Here is a 27,659-nt window from a genome sequence, read left to right as displayed (position 1 = left end):
TCCTTCCCTCCCACCAATAGCAGCCCCCCTCCAATAGTTACGTCAACGCAAACAGATCCCCCTCCAGCACAAAACTTCAGTTATAACACACGTAGCAAGAAGTCTACGGTTGCAAATTCTTCTAACTCATAATATTACAAGCTATCTTTGTCACCATCAAATGGTAAGTGCATACGATTCTACTTCAATATTTTTCAAATATCTTTTCACACAATTAACTCTACGTTTCTTGCTTCCATTTACAGATTCCACTTTTATATGCTTTTTCAACTAGAATATCTACAAACTCACAATTTACAACATTTGAACATCACTTCAATTTTTGAGATGGTCCACAGTGATCCTATTTGAAACTGTTCTTCAACTTCTATTCACCAACTTCATATCCTCAACGTGTTCTACAACTTCACCATATGCATCTGACTTTCGTCTTTTATCTTCAAGATCATGATGAACTTTGGATCTCTCGACTAACTTTGACTTTTATTCTCTCCTCTTTACTTTGATTATATAAGATTTTTCGCCATCGTCTAATTATAACCGCCATGACTATCAACTTTACTTTTATGCAATCTTACTACTTGTTGCATAACAATCTGTTGTTTTATCCATTGTACTTATTTTAGCAGCCTTCTAATGTTAATTTTGTTAATACTTCCACTATTGTATCTCATCACATTGTATTTTCAAACCATCATTGTTATTTTTAACTTTATTTTACTTCAAATCTCTTCAAGATTTTTAAAATTCATTTCATTACTACATGTTATTTAGACGCTTATTTTTAATTTAAGGTTAAGACTATGGCTGATGATGCCTTCAGGGAAGGCAAAACATGTCCCATTATTAGCTAACAAATTTATGTAAATCATCCAAGACGATTTTGTATTGATTAGGTGGTCTAATAAATAACTTAATGTTATTATTTCAATCTAATATCATCAATACGGACCAAGAATGATATTTATTACATGTAATGTCAATGCCAACCAGGCAATAGTAAAACCTAACAAGTACTTGAACCTAAAAATTAAAATAGGCAAGATTTCTAGAGATATCAAGTTTCTTAAAGATTGCTTGAAATTAGAGTTGGTACCTAAATTTCTCAAATCTTTACAAAGAAAAAGTCATCCCTATTCAAAATCTAATGCCACTCAAAAGAAAGTAAACAACATATGGTTGAAAAATGAAATTAAACTATTATACAAGAAGAAATCTTTACTAAATTTACAATTATATAGGACTCATTTGACCATCTCTCAGAAATTACCCCCACTTGAATGGAGCTCATTTTTAAGGTACACTGACATCAAACTATCTTACGTATTAGACAAGAAACAGAAAACCCTAAACCATAAATTACTTTGTCTTCAAGAAAACAAATGTAAAACTCCTGACCAAAATACAAACAACAAAATGTCCCCTTCCCATTTGACTAACATTCCCACTACAATCAACCTATCTAATGCAACCTTCTCTAACCAAGAATTAAATCTATTAGATAAAGGCATCAAACATAATTGGCCCAATCACAAAAAGGCAGAAGACATCATCACTACCATCGCTGAAACCGAAACTAATATCGATAAACAAATCCCAATTGATAAACAGAATGACGTACGATATGAAGTAAAAAAGAAACTCCCAACTTTGATTAATGAGATAACATCTAATAATAACTACAATGTCTCGAAACAAATTCTAAACCTGAAATCCAAAATCCATAACAACAACGTAGTAATTACAAAAGCAGATAAGGGCAACACCATAGTAATAATGAACAAACAAGATTACATCAATAAAACTGAAACCTTTTTTTCAGACAATACCTATACCTTAATTAACAAAGATCCAACAAACAAAATACAGCGTAACTTAAAGAACCTTCTTAAAAATTCTAACTTCATTTTAAATGATCAAGATTATCAGAAATTAACTGTAATGAACCCAAAATTACCTACAGTCAGATCACTGCCCAAAATTCATAAAAATGATGTCCCCATTCGGCCTATAATTAATAGTATCAATAGTCCTACCTATAAAACCTCTCAATTCCTACACAAATTCCTAAAACAACACTTCAAATTTCACAACTCCAATCCCATAAAGAACTCGATCGAACTTTGTAATTCCCTAAATAATTTCAGTCTACAACCAAACCACGTTTTATGTTCTTTTGACATCACCAACATGTATACTAATATCCCTATCAACAATACTATTAACATCATAAAAAACAATCTGTTGAAACATAGCACATTGAGTAAAATCGAAATTGATGAATGGTTAAAATTACTTAATTTCGTTTTAGACAACAACTATTTTACCTTCAATAAGAAAATTTACAAACAAGAAGGTCTAGCGATGGGAGACCCATTGTCTGGAATACTAGCCGATATATACTTAGATAATCTCGAACATAGTAAGATTATTAATAACATCAACGGACTCTGTCTTTGGCATCGCTATGTTGATGATACCATAGCTATCATTGATAAACAAATCAACAACAGCAATAACATACTATCATTCCTCAACAACTTAGATAATAATATTAAATTCACTAAAGAAGATGAGTTCAATAACTCTTTGAACTTCTTAGATATCAAAATCACACGAGCATTGAACAAATTCGACTTCCAAATATACAGAAAACCCACCTTTTCTCCAACAACCATAAAAAATGATTCTTTACATCCCAACTCACATAAAAAAGCCACTTATCACAGTTTAATATATAGAGCATTAAAGATCCCTATGTCCTCTACTAATTTAAAGAAAGAATTACTATTCATCAAGGAAATAGCTAAATTCAATGGATTTAACACGAGTATGATTGATAAAATCATCAATAAAACCAAACTGAAACTAGCTACCAATTTAACCCCATTAAAACCCGTCAAACCAAAATACGCTAAATTCACGTTCACTAACCATAGCATTTACCCGATAACCAATTCATTAATGAAGCACGAAATAAAAGTAGCCTACACAACAAAAAACACTAATCGTAATTTATTCTTCAATCACAACTCTATCAACATCACAGACAATAGTTACTCTAGATCAGGAATATACAGATTGAAATGCTCTACATGTAATTTTTCTTATGTTGGCCAAACTGGCCGCAGCTTCTCTACCAGATATGCCGAGCATTACAATGCCCAAAGACACAACAAATTCTCCGCAATGGCCAACCATATGAGGGACACCGGGCATAAATTCACCACAATAGAACAAGACCTCCATATCCTAAAAAGAGTTGATAAAAGCAAACTCATGACAGAATATGAAAACTTATTTATTTTCCTCGACCAACATTTTAATAAAGATAAAAATCTAAACGACACTATTGATAAAAAAAGCCCCTTGTATGAACAGATTCTTATTTTATTACGAGAATCAACTTCCCTCACCAACAAATTCTTAAAAATCTTCAACCTCACATCAATTAGAGTTCCCACCTCCCCTACAGCTAATATACCCCCCTCCCTTCCCCCCGCCGCTAGTACCTCTAATTCAAATACAACCAATAAACCCATAGCCACACCCACCGGAACATCGCTCCCTCCAATAGCCTTACACCGTTACAACACGCGCAGTAATACACTCTCTTCCTTCCCTCCCACCAATAGCAGCCCCCCTCCAATAGTTACGTCAACGCAAACAGATCCCCCTCCAGCACAAAACTTCAGTTATAACACACGTAGCAAGAAGTCTACGGTTGCAAATTCTTCTAACTCATAATATTACAAGCTATCTTTGTCACCATCAAATGGTAAGTGCATACGATTCTACTTCAATATTTTTCAAATATCTTTTCACACAATTAACTCTACGTTTCTTGCTTCCATTTACAGATTCCACTTTTATATGCTTTTTCAACTAGAATATCTACAAACTCACAATTTACAACATTTGAACATCACTTCAATTTTTGAGATGGTCCACAGTGATCCTATTTGAAACTGTTCTTCAACTTCTATTCACCAACTTCATATCCTCAACGTGTTCTACAACTTCACCATATGCATCTGACTTTCGTCTTTTATCTTCAAGATCATGATGAACTTTGGATCTCTCGACTAACTTTGACTTTTATTCTCTCCTCTTTACTTTGATTATATAAGATTTTTCGCCATCGTCTAATTATAACCGCCATGACTATCAACTTTACTTTTATGCAATCTTACTACTTGTTGCATAACAATCTGTTGTTTTATCCATTGTACTTATTTTAGCAGCCTTCTAATGTTAATTTTGTTAATACTTCCACTATTGTATCTCATCACATTGTATTTTCAAACCATCATTGTTATTTTTAACTTTATTTTACTTCAAATCTCTTCAAGATTTTTAAAATTCATTTCATTACTACATGTTATTTAGACGCTTATTTTTAATTTAAGGTTAAGACTATGGCTGATGATGCCTTCAGGGAAGGCGAAACATGTCCCATTATTAGCTAACAAATTTATGTAAATCATCCAAGACGATTTTGTATTGATTAGGTGGTCTAATAAATAACTTAATGTTATTATTTCAATCTAATATCATCAATACGGACCAAGAATGATATTTATTACATGTAATGTCAATGCCAACCAGGCAATAGTAAAACCTAACAAGTACTTGAACCTAAAAATTAAAATAGGCAAGATTTCTAGAGATATCAAGTTTCTTAAAGATTGCTTGAAATTAGAGTTGGTACCTAAATTTCTCAAATCTTTACAAAGAAAAAGTCATCCCTATTCAAAATCTAATGCCACTCAAAAGAAAGTAAACAACATATGGTTGAAAAATGAAATTAAACTATTATACAAGAAGAAATCTTTACTAAATTTACAATTATATAGGACTCATTTGACCATCTCTCAGAAATTACCCCCACTTGAATGGAGCTCATTTTTAAGGTACACTGACATCAAACTATCTTACGTATTAGACAAGAAACAGAAAACCCTAAACCATAAATTACTTTGTCTTCAAGAAAACAAATGTAAAACTCCTGACCAAAATACAAACAACAAAATGTCCCCTTCCCATTTGACTAACATTCCCACTACAATCAACCTATCTAATGCAACCTTCTCTAACCAAGAATTAAATCTATTAGATAAAGGCATCAAACATAATTGGCCCAATCACAAAAAGGCAGAAGACATCATCACTACCATCGCTGAAACCGAAACTAATATCGATAAACAAATCCCAATTGATAAACAGAATGACGTACGATATGAAGTAAAAAAGAAACTCCCAACTTTGATTAATGAGATAACATCTAATAATAACTACAATGTCTCGAAACAAATTCTAAACCTGAAATCCAAAATCCATAACAACAACGTAGTAATTACAAAAGCAGATAAGGGCAACACCATAGTAATAATGAACAAACAAGATTACATCAATAAAACTGAAACCTTTTTTTCAGACAATACCTATACCTTAATTAACAAAGATCCAACAAACAAAATACAGCGTAACTTAAAGAACCTTCTTAAAAATTCTAACTTCATTTTAAATGATCAAGATTATCAGAAATTAACTGTAATGAACCCAAAATTACCTACAGTCAGATCACTGCCCAAAATTCATAAAAATGATGTCCCCATTCGGCCTATAATTAATAGTATCAATAGTCCTACCTATAAAACCTCTCAATTCCTACACAAATTCCTAAAACAACACTTCAAATTTCACAACTCCAATCCCATAAAGAACTCGATCGAACTTTGTAATTCCCTAAATAATTTCAGTCTACAACCAAACCACGTTTTATGTTCTTTTGACATCACCAACATGTATACTAATATCCCTATCAACAATACTATTAACATCATAAAAAACAATCTGTTGAAACATAGCACATTGAGTAAAATCGAAATTGATGAATGGTTAAAATTACTTAATTTCGTTTTAGACAACAACTATTTTACCTTCAATAAGAAAATTTACAAACAAGAAGGTCTAGCGATGGGAGACCCATTGTCTGGAATACTAGCCGATATATACTTAGATAATCTCGAACATAGTAAGATTATTAATAACATCAACGGACTCTGTCTTTGGCATCACTATGTTGATGATACCATAGCTATCATTGATAAACAAATCAACAACAGCAATAACATACTATCATTCCTCAACAACTTAGATAATAATATTAAATTCACTAAAGAAGATGAGTTCAATAACTCTTTGAACTTCTTAGATATCAAAATCACACGAGCATTGAACAAATTCGACTTCCAAATATACAGAAAACCCACCTTTTCTCCAACAACCATAAAAAATGATTCTTTACATCCCAACTCACATAAAAAAGCCACTTATCACAGTTTAATATATAGAGCATTAAAGATCCCTATGTCCTCTACTAATTTAAAGAAAGAATTACTATTCATCAAGGAAATAGCTAAATTCAATGGATTTAACACGAGTATGATTGATAAAATCATCAATAAAACCAAACTGAAACTAGCTACCAATTTAACCCCATTAAAACCCGTCAAACCAAAATACGCTAAATTCACGTTCACTAACCATAGCATTTACCCGATAACCAATTCATTAATGAAGCACGAAATAAAAGTAGCCTACACAACAAAAAACACTAATCGTAATTTATTCTTCAATCACAACTCTATCAACATCACAGACAATAGTTACTCTAGATCAGGAATATACAGATTGAAATGCTCTACATGTAATTTTTCTTATGTTGGCCAAACTGGCCGCAGCTTCTCTACCAGATATGCCGAGCATTACAATGCCCAAAGACACAACAAATTCTCCGCAATGGCCAACCATATGAGGGACACCGGGCATAAATTCACCACAATAGAACAAGACCTCCATATCCTAAAAAGAGTTGATAAAAGCAAACTCATGACAGAATATGAAAACTTATTTATTTTCCTCGACCAACATTTTAATAAAGATAAAAATCTAAACGACACTATTGATAAAAAAAGCCCCTTGTATGAACAGATTCTTATTTTATTACGAGAATCAACTTCCCTCACCAACAAATTCTTAAAAATCTTCAACCTCACATCAATTAGAGTTCCCACCTCCCCTACAGCTAATATACCCCCCTCCCTTCCCCCCGCCGCTAGTACCTCTAATTCAAATACAACCAATAAACCCATAGCCACACCCACCGGAACATCGCTCCCTCCAATAGCCTTACACCGTTACAACACGCGCAGTAATACACTCTCTTCCTTCCCTCCCACCAATAGCAGCCCCCCTCCAATAGTTACGTCAACGCAAACAGATCCCCCTCCAGCACAAAACTTCAGTTATAACACACGTAGCAAGAAGTCTACGGTTGCAAATTCTTCTAACTCATAATATTACAAGCTATCTTTGTCACCATCAAATGGTAAGTGCATACGATTCTACTTCAATATTTTTCAAATATCTTTTCACACAATTAACTCTACGTTTCTTGCTTCCATTTACAGATTCCACTTTTATATGCTTTTTCAACTAGAATATCTACAAACTCACAATTTACAACATTTGAACATCACTTCAATTTTTGAGATGGTCCACAGTGATCCTATTTGAAACTGTTCTTCAACTTCTATTCACCAACTTCATATCCTCAACGTGTTCTACAACTTCACCATATGCATCTGACTTTCGTCTTTTATCTTCAAGATCATGATGAACTTTGGATCTCTCGACTAACTTTGACTTTTATTCTCTCCTCTTTACTTTGATTATATAAGATTTTTCGCCATCGTCTAATTATAACCGCCATGACTATCAACTTTACTTTTATGCAATCTTACTACTTGTTGCATAACAATCTGTTGTTTTATCCATTGTACTTATTTTAGCAGCCTTCTAATGTTAATTTTGTTAATACTTCCACTATTGTATCTCATCACATTGTATTTTCAAACCATCATTGTTATTTTTAACTTTATTTTACTTCAAATCTCTTCAAGATTTTTAAAATTCATTTCATTACTACATGTTATTTAGACGCTTATTTTTAATTTAAGGTTAAGACTATGGCTGATGATGCCTTCAGGGAAGGCGAAACATGTCCCATTATTAGCTAACAAATTTATGTAAATCATCCAAGACGATTTTGTATTGATTAGGTGGTCTAATAAATAACTTAATGTTATTATTTCAATCTAATATCATCAATACGGACCAAGAATGATATTTATTACATGTAATGTCAATGCCAACCAGGCAATAGTAAAACCTAACAAGTACTTGAACCTAAAAATTAAAATAGGCAAGATTTCTAGAGATATCAAGTTTCTTAAAGATTGCTTGAAATTAGAGTTGGTACCTAAATTTCTCAAATCTTTACAAAGAAAAAGTCATCCCTATTCAAAATCTAATGCCACTCAAAAGAAAGTAAACAACATATGGTTGAAAAATGAAATTAAACTATTATACAAGAAGAAATCTTTACTAAATTTACAATTATATAGGACTCATTTGACCATCTCTCAGAAATTACCCCCACTTGAATGGAGCTCATTTTTAAGGTACACTGACATCAAACTATCTTACGTATTAGACAAGAAACAGAAAACCCTAAACCATAAATTACTTTGTCTTCAAGAAAACAAATGTAAAACTCCTGACCAAAATACAAACAACAAAATGTCCCCTTCCCATTTGACTAACATTCCCACTACAATCAACCTATCTAATGCAACCTTCTCTAACCAAGAATTAAATCTATTAGATAAAGGCATCAAACATAATTGGCCCAATCACAAAAAGGCAGAAGACATCATCACTACCATCGCTGAAACCGAAACTAATATCGATAAACAAATCCCAATTGATAAACAGAATGACGTACGATATGAAGTAAAAAAGAAACTCCCAACTTTGATTAATGAGATAACATCTAATAATAACTACAATGTCTCGAAACAAATTCTAAACCTGAAATCCAAAATCCATAACAACAACGTAGTAATTACAAAAGCAGATAAGGGCAACACCATAGTAATAATGAACAAACAAGATTACATCAATAAAACTGAAACCTTTTTTTCAGACAATACCTATACCTTAATTAACAAAGATCCAACAAACAAAATACAGCGTAACTTAAAGAACCTTCTTAAAAATTCTAACTTCATTTTAAATGATCAAGATTATCAGAAATTAACTGTAATGAACCCAAAATTACCTACAGTCAGATCACTGCCCAAAATTCATAAAAATGATGTCCCCATTCGGCCTATAATTAATAGTATCAATAGTCCTACCTATAAAACCTCTCAATTCCTACACAAATTCCTAAAACAACACTTCAAATTTCACAACTCCAATCCCATAAAGAACTCGATCGAACTTTGTAATTCCCTAAATAATTTCAGTCTACAACCAAACCACGTTTTATGTTCTTTTGACATCACCAACATGTATACTAATATCCCTATCAACAATACTATTAACATCATAAAAAACAATCTGTTGAAACATAGCACATTGAGTAAAATCGAAATTGATGAATGGTTAAAATTACTTAATTTCGTTTTAGACAACAACTATTTTACCTTCAATAAGAAAATTTACAAACAAGAAGGTCTAGCGATGGGAGACCCATTGTCTGGAATACTAGCCGATATATACTTAGATAATCTCGAACATAGTAAGATTATTAATAACATCAACGGACTCTGTCTTTGGCATCGCTATGTTGATGATACCATAGCTATCATTGATAAACAAATCAACAACAGCAATAACATACTATCATTCCTCAACAACTTAGATAATAATATTAAATTCACTAAAGAAGATGAGTTCAATAACTCTTTGAACTTCTTAGATATCAAAATCACACGAGCATTGAACAAATTCGACTTCCAAATATACAGAAAACCCACCTTTTCTCCAACAACCATAAAAAATGATTCTTTACATCCCAACTCACATAAAAAAGCCACTTATCACAGTTTAATATATAGAGCATTAAAGATCCCTATGTCCTCTACTAATTTAAAGAAAGAATTACTATTCATCAAGGAAATAGCTAAATTCAATGGATTTAACACGAGTATGATTGATAAAATCATCAATAAAACCAAACTGAAACTAGCTACCAATTTAACCCCATTAAAACCCGTCAAACCAAAATACGCTAAATTCACGTTCACTAACCATAGCATTTACCCGATAACCAATTCATTAATGAAGCACGAAATAAAAGTAGCCTACACAACAAAAAACACTAATCGTAATTTATTCTTCAATCACAACTCTATCAACATCACAGACAATAGTTACTCTAGATCAGGAATATACAGATTGAAATGCTCTACATGTAATTTTTCTTATGTTGGCCAAACTGGCCGCAGCTTCTCTACCAGATATGCCGAGCATTACAATGCCCAAAGACACAACAAATTCTCCGCAATGGCCAACCATATGAGGGACACCGGGCATAAATTCACCACAATAGAACAAGACCTCCATATCCTAAAAAGAGTTGATAAAAGCAAACTCATGACAGAATATGAAAACTTATTTATTTTCCTCGACCAACATTTTAATAAAGATAAAAATCTAAACGACACTATTGATAAAAAAAGCCCCTTGTATGAACAGATTCTTATTTTATTACGAGAATCAACTTCCCTCACCAACAAATTCTTAAAAATCTTCAACCTCACATCAATTAGAGTTCCCACCTCCCCTACAGCTAATATACCCCCCTCCCTTCCCCCCGCCGCTAGTACCTCTAATTCAAATACAACCAATAAACCCATAGCCACACCCACCGGAACATCGCTCCCTCCAATAGCCTTACACCGTTACAACACGCGCAGTAATACACTCTCTTCCTTCCCTCCCACCAATAGCAGCCCCCCTCCAATAGTTACGTCAACGCAAACAGATCCCCCTCCAGCACAAAACTTCAGTTATAACACACGTAGCAAGAAGTCTACGGTTGCAAATTCTTCTAACTCATAATATTACAAGGTATCTTTGTCACCATCAAATGGTAAGTGCATACGATTCTACTTCAATATTTTTCAAATATCTTTTCACACAATTAACTCTACGTTTCTTGCTTCCATTTACAGATTCCACTTTTATATGCTTTTTCAACTAGAATATCTACAAACTCACAATTTACAACATTTGAACATCACTTCAATTTTTGAGATGGTCCACAGTGATCCTATTTGAAACTGTTCTTCAACTTCTATTCACCAACTTCATATCCTCAACGTGTTCTACAACTTCACCATATGCATCTGACTTTCGTCTTTTATCTTCAAGATCATGATGAACTTTGGATCTCTCGACTAACTTTGACTTTTATTCTCTCCTCTTTACTTTGATTATATAAGATTTTTCGCCATCGTCTAATTATAACCGCCATGACTATCAACTTTACTTTTATGCAATCTTACTACTTGTTGCATAACAATCTGTTGTTTTATCCATTGTACTTATTTTAGCAGCCTTCTAATGTTAATTTTGTTAATACTTCCACTATTGTATCTCATCACATTGTATTTTCAAACCATCATTGTTATTTTTAACTTTATTTTACTTCAAATCTCTTCAAGATTTTTAAAATTCATTTCATTACTACATGTTATTTAGACGCTTATTTTTAATTTAAGGTTAAGACTATGGCTGATGATGCCTTCAGGGAAGGCGAAACATGTCCCATTATTAGCTAACAAATTTATGTAAATCATCCAAGACGATTTTGTATTGATTAGGTGGTCTAATAAATAACTTAATGTTATTATTTCAATCTAATATCATCAATACGGACCAAGAATGATATTTATTACATGTAATGTCAATGCCAACCAGGCAATAGTAAAACCTAACAAGTACTTGAACCTAAAAATTAAAATAGGCAAGATTTCTAGAGATATCAAGTTTCTTAAAGATTGCTTGAAATTAGAGTTGGTACCTAAATTTCTCAAATCTTTACAAAGAAAAAGTCATCCCTATTCAAAATCTAATGCCACTCAAAAGAAAGTAAACAACATATGGTTGAAAAATGAAATTAAACTATTATACAAGAAGAAATCTTTACTAAATTTACAATTATATAGGACTCATTTGACCATCTCTCAGAAATTACCCCCACTTGAATGGAGCTCATTTTTAAGGTACACTGACATCAAACTATCTTACGTATTAGACAAGAAACAGAAAACCCTAAACCATAAATTACTTTGTCTTCAAGAAAACAAATGTAAAACTCCTGACCAAAATACAAACAACAAAATGTCCCCTTCCCATTTGACTAACATTCCCACTACAATCAACCTATCTAATGCAACCTTCTCTAACCAAGAATTAAATCTATTAGATAAAGGCATCAAACATAATTGGCCCAATCACAAAAAGGCAGAAGACATCATCACTACCATCGCTGAAACCGAAACTAATATCGATAAACAAATCCCAATTGATAAACAGAATGACGTACGATATGAAGTAAAAAAGAAACTCCCAACTTTGATTAATGAGATAACATCTAATAATAACTACAATGTCTCGAAACAAATTCTAAACCTGAAATCCAAAATCCATAACAACAACGTAGTAATTACAAAAGCAGATAAGGGCAACACCATAGTAATAATGAACAAACAAGATTACATCAATAAAACTGAAACCTTTTTTTCAGACAATACCTATACCTTAATTAACAAAGATCCAACAAACAAAATACAGCGTAACTTAAAGAACCTTCTTAAAAATTCTAACTTCATTTTAAATGATCAAGATTATCAGAAATTAACTGTAATGAACCCAAAATTACCTACAGTCAGATCACTGCCCAAAATTCATAAAAATGATGTCCCCATTCGGCCTATAATTAATAGTATCAATAGTCCTACCTATAAAACCTCTCAATTCCTACACAAATTCCTAAAACAACACTTCAAATTTCACAACTCCAATCCCATAAAGAACTCGATCGAACTTTGTAATTCCCTAAATAATTTCAGTCTACAACCAAACCACGTTTTATGTTCTTTTGACATCACCAACATGTATACTAATATCCCTATCAACAATACTATTAACATCATAAAAAACAATCTGTTGAAACATAGCACATTGAGTAAAATCGAAATTGATGAATGGTTAAAATTACTTAATTTCGTTTTAGACAACAACTATTTTACCTTCAATAAGAAAATTTACAAACAAGAAGGTCTAGCGATGGGAGACCCATTGTCTGGAATACTAGCCGATATATACTTAGATAATCTCGAACATAGTAAGATTATTAATAACATCAACGGACTCTGTCTTTGGCATCGCTATGTTGATGATACCATAGCTATCATTGATAAACAAATCAACAACAGCAATAACATACTATCATTCCTCAACAACTTAGATAATAATATTAAATTCACTAAAGAAGATGAGTTCAATAACTCTTTGAACTTCTTAGATATCAAAATCACACGAGCATTGAACAAATTCGACTTCCAAATATACAGAAAACCCACCTTTTCTCCAACAACCATAAAAAATGATTCTTTACATCCCAACTCACATAAAAAAGCCACTTATCACAGTTTAATATATAGAGCATTAAAGATCCCTATGTCCTCTACTAATTTAAAGAAAGAATTACTATTCATCAAGGAAATAGCTAAATTCAATGGATTTAACACGAGTATGATTGATAAAATCATCAATAAAACCAAACTGAAACTAGCTACCAATTTAACCCCATTAAAACCCGTCAAACCAAAATACGCTAAATTCACGTTCACTAACCATAGCATTTACCCGATAACCAATTCATTAATGAAGCACGAAATAAAAGTAGCCTACACAACAAAAAACACTAATCGTAATTTATTCTTCAATCACAACTCTATCAACATCACAGACAATAGTTACTCTAGATCAGGAATATACAGATTGAAATGCTCTACATGTAATTTTTCTTATGTTGGCCAAACTGGCCGCAGCTTCTCTACCAGATATGCCGAGCATTACAATGCCCAAAGACACAACAAATTCTCCGCAATGGCCAACCATATGAGGGACACCGGGCATAAATTCACCACAATAGAACAAGACCTCCATATCCTAAAAAGAGTTGATAAAAGCAAACTCATGACAGAATATGAAAACTTATTTATTTTCCTCGACCAACATTTTAATAAAGATAAAAATCTAAACGACACTATTGATAAAAAAAGCCCCTTGTATGAACAGATTCTTATTTTATTACGAGAATCAACTTCCCTCACCAACAAATTCTTAAAAATCTTCAACCTCACATCAATTAGAGTTCCCACCTCCCCTACAGCTAATATACCCCCCTCCCTTCCCCCCGCCGCTAGTACCTCTAATTCAAATACAACCAATAAACCCATAGCCACACCCACCGGAACATCGCTCCCTCCAATAGCCTTACACCGTTACAACACGCGCAGTAATACACTCTCTTCCTTCCCTCCCACCAATAGCAGCCCCCCTCCAATAGTTACGTCAACGCAAACAGATCCCCCTCCAGCACAAAACTTCAGTTATAACACACGTAGCAAGAAGTCTACGGTTGCAAATTCTTCTAACTCATAATATTACAAGCTATCTTTGTCACCATCAAATGGTAAGTGCATACGATTCTACTTCAATATTTTTCAAATATCTTTTCACACAATTAACTCTACGTTTCTTGCTTCCATTTACAGATTCCACTTTTATATGCTTTTTCAACTAGAATATCTACAAACTCACAATTTACAACATTTGAACATCACTTCAATTTTTGAGATGGTCCACAGTGATCCTATTTGAAACTGTTCTTCAACTTCTATTCACCAACTTCATATCCTCAACGTGTTCTACAACTTCACCATATGCATCTGACTTTCGTCTTTTATCTTCAAGATCATGATGAACTTTGGATCTCTCGACTAACTTTGACTTTTATTCTCTCCTCTTTACTTTGATTATATAAGATTTTTCGCCATCGTCTAATTATAACCGCCATGACTATCAACTTTACTTTTATGCAATCTTACTACTTGTTGCATAACAATCTGTTGTTTTATCCATTGTACTTATTTTAGCAGCCTTCTAATGTTAATTTTGTTAATACTTCCACTATTGTATCTCATCACATTGTATTTTCAAACCATCATTGTTATTTTTAACTTTATTTTACTTCAAATCTCTTCAAGATTTTTAAAATTCATTTCATTACTACATGTTATTTAGACGCTTATTTTTAATTTAAGGTTAAGACTATGGCTGATGATGCCTTCAGGGAAGGCGAAACATGTCCCATTATTAGCTAACAAATTTATGTAAATCATCCAAGACGATTTTGTATTGATTAGGTGGTCTAATAAATAACTTAATGTTATTATTTCAATCTAATATCATCAATACGGACCAAGAATGATATTTATTACATGTAATGTCAATGCCAACCAGGCAATAGTAAAACCTAACAAGTACTTGAACCTAAAAATTAAAATAGGCAAGATTTCTAGAGATATCAAGTTTCTTAAAGATTGCTTGAAATTAGAGTTGGTACCTAAATTTCTCAAATCTTTACAAAGAAAAAGTCATCCCTATTCAAAATCTAATGCCACTCAAAAGAAAGTAAACAACATATGGTTGAAAAATGAAATTAAACTATTATACAAGAAGAAATCTTTACTAAATTTACAATTATATAGGACTCATTTGACCATCTCTCAGAAATTACCCCCACTTGAATGGAGCTCATTTTTAAGGTACACTGACATCAAACTATCTTACGTATTAGACAAGAAACAGAAAACCCTAAACCATAAATTACTTTGTCTTCAAGAAAACAAATGTAAAACTCCTGACCAAAATACAAACAACAAAATGTCCCCTTCCCATTTGACTAACATTCCCACTACAATCAACCTATCTAATGCAACCTTCTCTAACCAAGAATTAAATCTATTAGATAAAGGCATCAAACATAATTGGCCCAATCACAAAAAGGCAGAAGACATCATCACTACCATCGCTGAAACCGAAACTAATATCGATAAACAAATCCCAATTGATAAACAGAATGACGTACGATATGAAGTAAAAAAGAAACTCCCAACTTTGATTAATGAGATAACATCTAATAATAACTACAATGTCTCGAAACAAATTCTAAACCTGAAATCCAAAATCCATAACAACAACGTAGTAATTACAAAAGCAGATAAGGGCAACACCATAGTAATAATGAACAAACAAGATTACATCAATAAAACTGAAACCTTTTTTTCAGACAATACCTATACCTTAATTAACAAAGATCCAACAAACAAAATACAGCGTAACTTAAAGAACCTTCTTAAAAATTCTAACTTCATTTTAAATGATCAAGATTATCAGAAATTAACTGTAATGAACCCAAAATTACCTACAGTCAGATCACTGCCCAAAATTCATAAAAATGATGTCCCCATTCGGCCTATAATTAATAGTATCAATAGTCCTACCTATAAAACCTCTCAATTCCTACACAAATTCCTAAAACAACACTTCAAATTTCACAACTCCAATCCCATAAAGAACTCGATCGAACTTTGTAATTCCCTAAATAATTTCAGTCTACAACCAAACCACGTTTTATGTTCTTTTGACATCACCAACATGTATACTAATATCCCTATCAACAATACTATTAACATCATAAAAAACAATCTGTTGAAACATAGCACATTGAGTAAAATCGAAATTGATGAATGGTTAAAATTACTTAATTTCGTTTTAGACAACAACTATTTTACCTTCAATAAGAAAATTTACAAACAAGAAGGTCTAGCGATGGGAGACCCATTGTCTGGAATACTAGCCGATATATACTTAGATAATCTCGAACATAGTAAGATTATTAATAACATCAACGGACTCTGTCTTTGGCATCGCTATGTTGATGATACCATAGCTATCATTGATAAACAAATCAACAACAGCAATAACATACTATCATTCCTCAACAACTTAGATAATAATATTAAATTCACTAAAGAAGATGAGTTCAATAACTCTTTGAACTTCTTAGATATCAAAATCACACGAGCATTGAACAAATTCGACTTCCAAATATACAGAAAACCCACCTTTTCTCCAACAACCATAAAAAATGATTCTTTACATCCCAACTCACATAAAAAAGCCACTTATCACAGTTTAATATATAGAGCATTAAAGATCCCTATGTCCTCTACTAATTTAAAGAAAGAATTACTATTCATCAAGGAAATAGCTAAATTCAATGGATTTAACACGAGTATGATTGATAAAATCATCAATAAAACCAAACTGAAACTAGCTACCAATTTAACCCCATTAAAACCCGTCAAACCAAAATACGCTAAATTCACGTTCACTAACCATAGCATTTACCCGATAACCAATTCATTAATGAAGCACGAAATAAAAGTAGCCTACACAACAAAAAACACTAATCGTAATTTATTCTTCAATCACAACTCTATCAACATCACAGACAATAGTTACTCTAGATCAGGAATATACAGATTGAAATGCTCTACATGTAATTTTTCTTATGTTGGCCAAACTGGCCGCAGCTTCTCTACCAGATATGCCGAGCATTACAATGCCCAAAGACACAACAAATTCTCCGCAATGGCCAACCATATGAGGGACACCGGGCATAAATTCACCACAATAGAACAAGACCTCCATATCCTAAAAAGAGTTGATAAAAGCAAACTCATGACAGAATATGAAAACTTATTTATTTTCCTCGACCAACATTTTAATAAAGATAAAAATCTAAACGACACTATTGATAAAAAAAGCCCCTTGTATGAACAGATTCTTATTTTATTACGAGAATCAACTTCCCTCACCAACAAATTCTTAAAAATCTTCAACCTCACATCAATTAGAGTTCCCACCTCCCCTACAGCTAATATACCCCCCTCCCTTCCCCCCGCCGCTAGTACCTCTAATTCAAATACAACCAATAAACCCATAGCCACACCCACCGGAACATCGCTCCCTCCAATAGCCTTACACCGTTACAACACGCGCAGTAATACACTCTCTTCCTTCCCTCCCACCAATAGCAGCCCCCCTCCAATAGTTACGTCAACGCAAACAGATCCCCCTCCAGCACAAAACTTCAGTTATAACACACGTAGCAAGAAGTCTACGGTTGCAAATTCTTCTAACTCATAATATTACAAGCTATCTTTGTCACCATCAAATGGTAAGTGCATACGATTCTACTTCAATATTTTTCAAATATCTTTTCACACAATTAACTCTACGTTTCTTGCTTCCATTTACAGATTCCACTTTTATATGCTTTTTCAACTAGAATATCTACAAACTCACAATTTACAACATTTGAACATCACTTCAATTTTTGAGATGGTCCACAGTGATCCTATTTGAAACTGTTCTTCAACTTCTATTCACCAACTTCATATCCTCAACGTGTTCTACAACTTCACCATATGCATCTGACTTTCGTCTTTTATCTTCAAGATCATGATGAACTTTGGATCTCTCGACTAACTTTGACTTTTATTCTCTCCTCTTTACTTTGATTATATAAGATTTTTCGCCATCGTCTAATTATAACCGCCATGACTATCAACTTTACTTTTATGCAATCTTACTACTTGTTGCATAACAATCTGTTGTTTTATCCATTGTACTTATTTTAGCAGCCTTCTAATGTTAATTTTGTTAATACTTCCACTATTGTATCTCATCACATTGTATTTTCAAACCATCATTGTTATTTTTAACTTTATTTTACTTCAAATCTCTTCAAGATTTTTAAAATTCATTTCATTACTACATGTTATTTAGACGCTTATTTTTAATTTAAGGTTAAGACTATGGCTGATGATGCCTTCAGGGAAGGCGAAACATGTCCCATTATTAGCTAACAAATTTATGTAAATCATCCAAGACGATTTTGTATTGATTAGGTGGTCTAATAAATAACTTAATGTTATTATTTCAATCTAATATCATCAATACGGACCAAGAATGATATTTATTACATGTAAAATCAAAAACACCATCCACTGCTTGGAAGATATCGAAACTGGTAGTGGTGTCTTTGAGAGCTACTAAGTCTAGGAAATCCTCTGTGACCCGAAGATCGCCATCCACCCCTCAAATGAAATTAACGAGCTGAGCTGTGTCCGCAATATCGGTTGATTCGTCGAGGGTGATGGAAAAGGATACAAAATTTGCTGCCTTCTCCATTAATTGCTGTTCCATATCAACGGCCATATCGTCTATTCTGTGAGCCACAGTTTGAGGAGAAAGAGCTTTTGTAAAATTTCTCAACTAGCTCCATAGGACAAATACATGCCACCGCGTCCATTAGGCACTCCTTGATTACAAACCCTTCCATGAAGGGTTTCTCAGCTTTGGCAATTCGCGGTGAACATGTGCAGCTTGTTTGTAAAATGGGTCCACCAACCTCACCAACCGCACTCTCCTCAATCTCCTGTCAGACAAAAATGCGGCAAGTCACAATTTCAGTGTTCTTCAGATAATTCAATCATTTCTTCATTCCCGTTTGTAAACAAGCATTTAACAATTAAAACAATAATGCTGCTTGAAATTTTCTTTCATTTCATTCAACGCATCGCTGTGGTTGGCACTGTAGTGCCGTTCCAAATTGTGTTTTTTTGTAAAACACATTAAATCTCGGTGGCACAATAAAAATTTGGCATGCCCTTTATAAGCTGTAGAGAAAAATGAAATTTCCCATTCTGTTTTAAAGGCTGCTGCTTCACCACTCTTTTTCTGTATGATGTTCAATCATGACAACTGTAAAACTGATTTAGTTACACGCTGTCAACAAAGCGTATTGGACGAGACTACAGTGACTCTTCGGCGCGGCGGGCAGACCGCTCGCTCAGCCAGCCATGCTCCTCCCGCCAATACCCAAACTACCTTCCCCCAAAGCGCTCGGAGCACTGGCTTAGAGCGCGGCCAGAGCGCTAGCGCTCGGAGAGCGCTGTTCGGATGGCCCTGCCTTACAGAAATTAAATTAATGCGTATACAGTGAAACCTCGTTAAGACGTTCCTGCAGGGGACAAGGAAAAAGAAAGTGTTAAGCGAGAAAATGTACTAATGAATATACGAATAAAAATTATCCAACAAGGACATGGAAAAGCTAGATACGATTTTTTCAGACATGAGGGCATTTTACGTAGTGTATCCGCGGGTATAGTGAAAACTATAGGCATATCTACCATTTCTAAAGATGGAAGCATTAAAAGGTGTGAAAAACACGAGAGAACAAATATCAAAACATTTTCTGCTGGGAATTATAAAATAACAAGTACCGGTACACTGAAAGGTGTGAAAAACACCAGACAACAAATATGAAAACATGTGTACAGGGGCCAAAAAATATCTAAGTATTATTGCGGACCACACTCTTTCAAAAACAAATGTTAGTAGAAGCCTTTTATTTCAAAGCAGTGGGTTACTAAACATTATTTTCTGGTCACACTCTTAGACAATGAATTTGAGGTTATGCTCAACCATCTGCAACTGCGAGGAATGACTTCGGCTGCCATTATAAATTAAATAAAACTTTGACCAACTTGAGTGATCAAGTCAAAGCTCGAAGGTGCGAGTTTCAACCTTCGCGACCTTGGCGCGCTTATGCCAGGCCACTTTCTGACATATTTTAATTTTGCTTTCATTATTAAGGAATTTCACATTTTCCATATACATAACTGGGCTATCACAAGGCAAATACGCACCACGCTAGTCAATATCACAAGATTATGTTCCTATTCCAGATATAGGCTACCATATCAAGCGAGAAATATTAGTTACACTTCACTGTACCACTCAACACAAAATACAAGCACAAACAGGCTAACTCTGCTATTCAGTAATCTCGCTGCTAACCGGCAAGCAAAACTGAACATTACCGAGGCTAAAGGCTTGCTCCCCGAAAGTGCAACTTATCTTTGAAGCTTTGTGTCCATCACATACTAAACTACTTTTTAAAATCATTTTTCAAGCTATAGATGATAAGAAAAAAATACTATCACAACCCCAGACGAATAATGATATTAAGCACATACCAATTTCTATAAAGTACTGAGAGTAGAAATAGATGACAGATAAACACAACCATTTAAATCAACATCACATACAAAAAAGCTCTTACCCGAGTTGGAAATCAAGTTTCTTGCAGAAGGGATGACAAATACAGTAACAGGTCTAGGAAAAATGCGATCGCACTAAGAGGTAACAGCAAAAATTCATGACGTGATAAGTGAGGTATTTTTATATAGATTTCCAATTTATGACTAAGCAGGAAACGTATTAATGAAGAACGCACTAACGACGTTTCGCTGCTTTAACTTTGACTGTTCACTCAGTACCTTCACTATTCTTCTTAGAGTAGCTGTGACTAGAAACAATTTCACTAGCCAGTGCAGCAGTATGCCATTACATACAAACTTACAAACACTGCAGGAATGCACTCAACATTTGTGTTGGATGATTAAGGTAAAGCATAATTTCTCATTTGCTCATGCAGAGCTATGTCACTTAAGAATCATTAAACATTAATATTCAACAACACTGCACTCAAAGAAAGAAAATTTGAATACCATGTTCTGAGAGAGAGCTATCATTTTGGCTTGGCGGAGACATGTCCCACAACCCCACTGCTGCATACCAGCTATTTGAAATGGGCTTATCAGTCTTTGGCTTCTTCACTGAATCTGAAACAAAATCCACTTTATTTTTAAATTCCTGTCAGTGAGACAAATTTCCCACAAAAACTACGAACATTATTTTTCCATCACTGCTCATGAATACATTCAACACACATGTACAAAAGTGTTATTTAAACATTCTACACAAAAACCAAAGCAAAGTATATACAGGGAAATGCAATGAATTACCAAACCAAGAAATATCTCAGGGCGATCACAAAATGTGAATGAATGATAGAATGGTTAAAAGGAAAATTACATTATGATAAAGCAAGATATACTGTTATTTTCAAGCATGTCTGATTATAAGGAGCCCAAACAAGCACAAGTACAATATTTGTTCCCCCAACCAGTCATACATTTCCTCAACATTATTTTCCACTAGCAAAACAATCTGCCCCCATAAGGTATCTGATCACCATATGATATCCTTATATTTAGTATGTGCCCATCACATACTGAACTACTTTTTAAAATCATTTTTCAAACTATAGATGATAAGAAAAAAATAATATCATATCCCCAAACAAATAATGATATTAAGTACATATCAATCTCTATAAAGTACGGAGAGTAAAAATAGATGACAGATAAATACAACCGATTTAAATCAACACCACATACAAGAAAGAAAGAAAGAAAGAAAGAAGCAAATCAGATATTCTCTTCCAAACATTACATTCCTTTTAATACTATGGGAAAGAATTATCACTCATGCATATAAAGAAGTAAGATTTAACCTGAATTGTTAGTGTTCTGCACGTCCATTTGGTCGAAAAGACCACACTCCGTGTACCATGACGTATTTGAAATTTTCTTTCCTTTCTTGCTAGACTTTTTGGTAGAATCTGTAAGGGGGAGAATTAAAATTAGGATTTAACTCCAGACATGCCACAGCACATCATTACAGAGAACCCTATTTAAAAACGCTCAATTAGAATGAAAGCTGTTATATATTCCACTATCCCAACGAACAACCAAGAATTAATCCACCACTTTTACATGCACATTACGTACCAACACAAAGGAACTTTCAAAACTACAAAATGACACGATGGCCAAAAATATGACAGACTGTCATTAACGCCCAACCTGATACATGCTACAAGTGCAAAGTGGACATCTGATCCTGCATAGATCACTCACATCGTGCTTAGGATGTTTGGCTGGGTTCTATGAGAACAAGAGAACAGATAGCCTGCAACACACTCAACGCCCAAGAGATTCCTAGTGGATTATGCTGTATCTAGCTTATTATTAGCCTAGCCCAGCAGAGATACGAGACCATCCTACCTGGCTAGTTCAAGCTATCCAATGTTCTGCATTCTCTGTTACAGTGTTACATTAATTTGGGACTTGATTACACTTCTCAATCTCCTCCCCACATATTCTTATACTATCTCTGTAATTGAGACCAGGTGGCTAAGGTTAGTTCACATGGAGCAGAGGAAGGGTAGACTTAAATTTTATTTCTATATTAGTTACACGCACAAAGCAGACCATTTTAGAAATTGCACAACAAAGTTCTATTATAACAGCTAACAATTACAACATAGAGCAGTGGTTAAAATTAACGCAATTTAATAATAATACTAATAATTTAAAAATGGACCCAAATGGATTGTTTCCACAGCTATCTCTTTAATGTTCTTTCATGTTTTGGAACTACAACATGTGGTACAGTTGAGGCAGTTGAAAAACTGACACTCAAGAACTTTCCTGAAATCCCCTTCATACAGCCTCAGCTGTTTGCAACCAATAAATATAGACCAAGGGCTAGCACGTTCTGTGCTCGGAGACATACTTCCGAGCAGCTGTGCTCCCAGCTCTGCAGTCTGAGTGCACTAAGCACAGTGTGGATAGCAAGAGTGCACTAGATTTCTTTGAGGTAGTATAGTGGTAGTATAAATTACTCTCTCCACTGACTAAAAATTTCAAACCATCACATTTACAACTGTTACACATTTGTATGAAAATGAAACTGTACAACCATGGTACACCAGTGCGATAAAATATTTTACTACATAATACAGTACAGCGAACTGTAGAAGCGTTCTCATATGTAAATAAGGCTGAGAAACAGATATGAATATATTTTAAGTAGTAGTGTCACACGTTCCTACATGGAAACTTAAAAAGAGACATTATTTTTCTTTAACTTAATTGCTTCTACACAGTACATATTTTGAAAAATACAATCACTTCGTATCACAATGTACGTATGTTTACCCCTTAGTCCCATTTCCTGATATAGGGTCAGGCAAGATGAAATAATAAACCATTTGTTCATGGCTGAATGCCTTTCCTGACGCCAATCTCAGTTGAGGAGCTAATGAAGATTAAATGAACGATGGTAAACTAAACTGAATAAGGAGGTGGAAGGAATCAGGTGTGACCTATGAATAGGAACTGTCCCAGTATTTGCCTGGAGTTGAAAATGGGAAATCACAGAAAACAATTCTCAGGACAGCCGACAGTAGGGTTCGAACCCACTCTTCTCCCAAATGCTGAGCTTGATTTCAGAGCTGTAGTACGTCAATACTCCAGTCTGTACCGTTTTGTATCACGAGCTGTCAAGAATTTTTTCTACCTCTAATTTTGCGATAGTCATAGTCTAGCTAACTCTTATTCCTTCATACTGCTGCTCTGAACACTACTGTGCCCGTGTGCGTTCACAATAACAGGACTCCACTGCTCACCCTGTCTCGCTCTCTCCTCACGACTGGCTCTTACAGCATAACTTCAGCCTCTATCAACTGCAGACATACAGTAGACCCAACACCCTGTTAAAAATGCTACATTACCAATGACAGACCATACTGACAAAGTTCTAGCTGAAGTCTCGATTGCAAAATTAAGAATCTGAGAAAAATACATAATATATATAGAAATTGAGGCGATGGGTGCAATAACCACTTAAGGTTACTTAAGTCGTTTTTCCGGCGAATGCAAATCCTCCAAATATTATTTCGTTATGTCAACGCTAGATGATAGGAGCTTGCATTATATACAGATGTGTAGCAACTCATTCTTCCGGTGAACAGCTGGGCCGAATTAAGCTTTTCGACGTGGCGGTATTTCACACACGTGGGAATCAGCAAGTGTTGTCTTATGACTGTTGCGTGAGGTTTTGGTAGTTTTATTCTGTAAAAATGTGCGATTAAGAGGCAGATGAGAAATTAAATGAAGGAACAATGCAGATTAAAGGAAAGAAGATTTAACTTCAACGAGACTTTTGGAAAAGCGTGCAGAACAAAGCCAAGAGGAATCGCGGTGATAGCTATGCGAGTACTAATGGCAAGAATGTTTCCCAGAAAGTATTCAGTTACAGTATACTGAAAATTGTTGAACGAGAAACTGCCACACATTTTCTCCCAGAGAAAGACAGGAAGAAATGTTCAACTTGTGTTGGGAACTGGCCGATAGGAAAGTGCAGGACACTTTTCTTTGAAGCCTCACTGATAAAAAGGCTTGAAGTTATCAAAGAAAACTGATGTTCTCTCTTTACTCAAGTTTTTAAAACCAGATAATGCAGATGCATTAAGCATATATTAGAGAAAGAGACTGTTGTGGAGGAAAGTGAACTGCTAAGTCGAATCAGTGAGACTGAGGAAACCATTCAAGAACGGTTGTTCATAAACTCCTGTTTTAGAATAATAATAATAATAATAATAATAATAATAATAATAATAATAATAATATATGAATACATTTTACTTAACTTAGTCTACCTTATCAAGGCAATGCCAGTGTATAAGAAATCATTTAATCATTACTCTCCGATTGAAATTTCTTTTAAAAGTGCATTATTAAGAAAACAGTTTAATTTTTGTGTAAATTCTACATATAATGCATATATATTATGTTATAAAATATACTTATTAATCAGTACAGGGTAGCAGATTTCCATATTAAATATTTTGGACAAATCTACTGCCCATAAAAGACAATTTTTTTTTTGTTAGTGGCTTTACGTCACACTGACACGGATAGGTCTTATGGCGACAATGGGATGGGAACGGCCTAGGAGTTCGAAGGAAGCAGCCGTTTCTGCTGGGGATTATAAAATAACAAGTACCGGTACATTTAAAAGTGTGAAAAACACCAGACAACAAATATTAAAACGTGCACAGGGGCCAACAAAAATATCGAAGTATTATTGCGGATCACACTCTTTCTAAAACACAATGTTAGTAGAAGTCTTTTATTTTGGGGCAGTGAGTTTCTAAACATTATTTTCTGGTCACACTCTTAGACAATGAATTGGAGGTTATACTCGGCCATGTGTGACTGCGACAGAATGCCTTTGGCCGCCATTTTGAAAAACTTTGACCAAGGCGACGATCGAGTCGAAACTCCAAGCTGAGAGTTCAACATTCACGACCCCTGCACACTTATGCCAGTCCACTTTCTGACAGATTTTAATTCTGTCTTGATTAAGTTATTCAGGAATTTCACATTTTCCGTGTCCATAACTAGGCTATCACAGGACAAATATGCACCACACTAGTCAATTTCAAATGATTATGTTCCTAATCCAGATATAGGCTACCATATCACGTGACAAATATTAGCTACACTCAACACAAAATACATTTGTACCTTCTGAATGGAATACAAAATACAAGCACAAACAGGCTCACTCTGCTATTCAGCAATCGCGCTGCTAACTGGAAAGCAAAACTGAATATCCCTGAGGCTAATGGCATTCTCCCCGAAAGAGCAAATTGCCCTTTGAAGTTCAGGAGGCCTTTTCCCATAATCACGCAACTGTGGCGACGGCTCTTACTTGAGTTGGAAACTGTGTATCTTTCAGAAGGGATGACAAATACAGTAACATTGTCAGGTCTAGAAAAAATGTGATCGTACTAAGCGGTAATAGCGAAAATTCGTGACGCGGTAAGTGAGGGATTTTTATATACATTTAATACGACGAGAATGACTTTGAATTTACGACTTGCTAAGCGGGAAAACGTGTTAATGAGGAACGCACTAATGAGGTTTCACTGTATTAATTTTATGTTCCACTACATATATTTATGGTTTTCAGAGACATCAAGGTGCCAGGATTTTGTCCCACAGGAGTTCTTTTATGTGCTAGTAAATCTACCAACATGAGGTTGACTTATTTGCGCACCTTCAAATACCATCGGACTCTAGCCTGGATTGAATCTGACAACCTGAGCTCCGAAGGCCACCGCTCTACCAGCAGAGCTACTCAGCCGAGCAAACGCATCGATCTGTCGACGAAGATTGTGAAAAAGTTTCAGGGAGTATAGATAAGTACTGATCAGCAAGAACATTATGACCACCTTCTTAATAGCCGGTATGTCCACCTTTGGCACGGATAACACCAGCGACATGTCTTGACATGGAAGCAATGAGGCCTTGGTAGGTCACTAGAGGGGGTTGGCACCACATCTGCACACACAAGTCGCCTAATTCCCGTAATTTCTGGGGAGGCGGGCGATGAGCTGCTCAATCAGGTTAAGATCTGCTGAGTTGGGGGGCCAGCACATCAATTGCAACTTGCCACCGTGTTCCTCGAACCACTCCAACATACTCCTGGGCTTGTGACATGGCGCATTATCTTGTTGGAAAATGCCACTGCCATTGGGAAACATGAACGTCATGAAGGGGTGTAGGTGGTCTGCAACCAGTGTACGATACGTCTCGTCCGTCATGGTGCCTGGCACAAGCTCCACTGGACTCATGGGTGCTCACATGTATGTTCCCCAGAGCACAATTGAGCCGCCGCCAGCTTGTCTCCATCCTGGAGTACAGGTGTCTAAGAGCTGTTCCCCTGGAGGACCCTTCCATCGGCATGATGTACAAGGTATCGGGATTAATGACGCCACGCAACGCTCTGCCACTGTGCCAACGTCCAACTTGGTTTCGCCACTTGTTGAAGAC

The 27,659-nt window shown here is 34.7% G+C and overlaps 1 protein-coding gene across 1 annotated transcript in view; it reads right to left on the bottom strand.

Moving 5' to 3' along the window:
- Exn (Ephexin) overlaps positions 1-27,659 on the bottom strand; it is a 256,905-nt gene that overhangs the window by 98,333 nt on the left and 130,913 nt on the right. Inside the window, exons 8-9 of the mRNA XM_068226056.1 lie at positions 22,487-22,594; positions 21,639-21,752 (exon numbers count right to left, since the gene is read on the bottom strand). Coding sequence (XP_068082157.1) covers positions 21,639-21,752; positions 22,487-22,594 — 222 coding nt within the window. The remainder of the gene's footprint in view (positions 1-21,638; positions 21,753-22,486; positions 22,595-27,659) is intronic.

The sequence above is a fragment of the Anabrus simplex genome, chromosome 2, assembly GCF_040414725.1.
Source record: "Anabrus simplex isolate iqAnaSimp1 chromosome 2, ASM4041472v1, whole genome shotgun sequence".
Classification (NCBI taxonomy): Eukaryota; Metazoa; Arthropoda; class Insecta; order Orthoptera; family Tettigoniidae; genus Anabrus; species Anabrus simplex.
The sequence above is the reverse complement of the archived record's forward strand: the minus strand, read 5'-3'. Positions and strand labels throughout refer to the sequence as shown.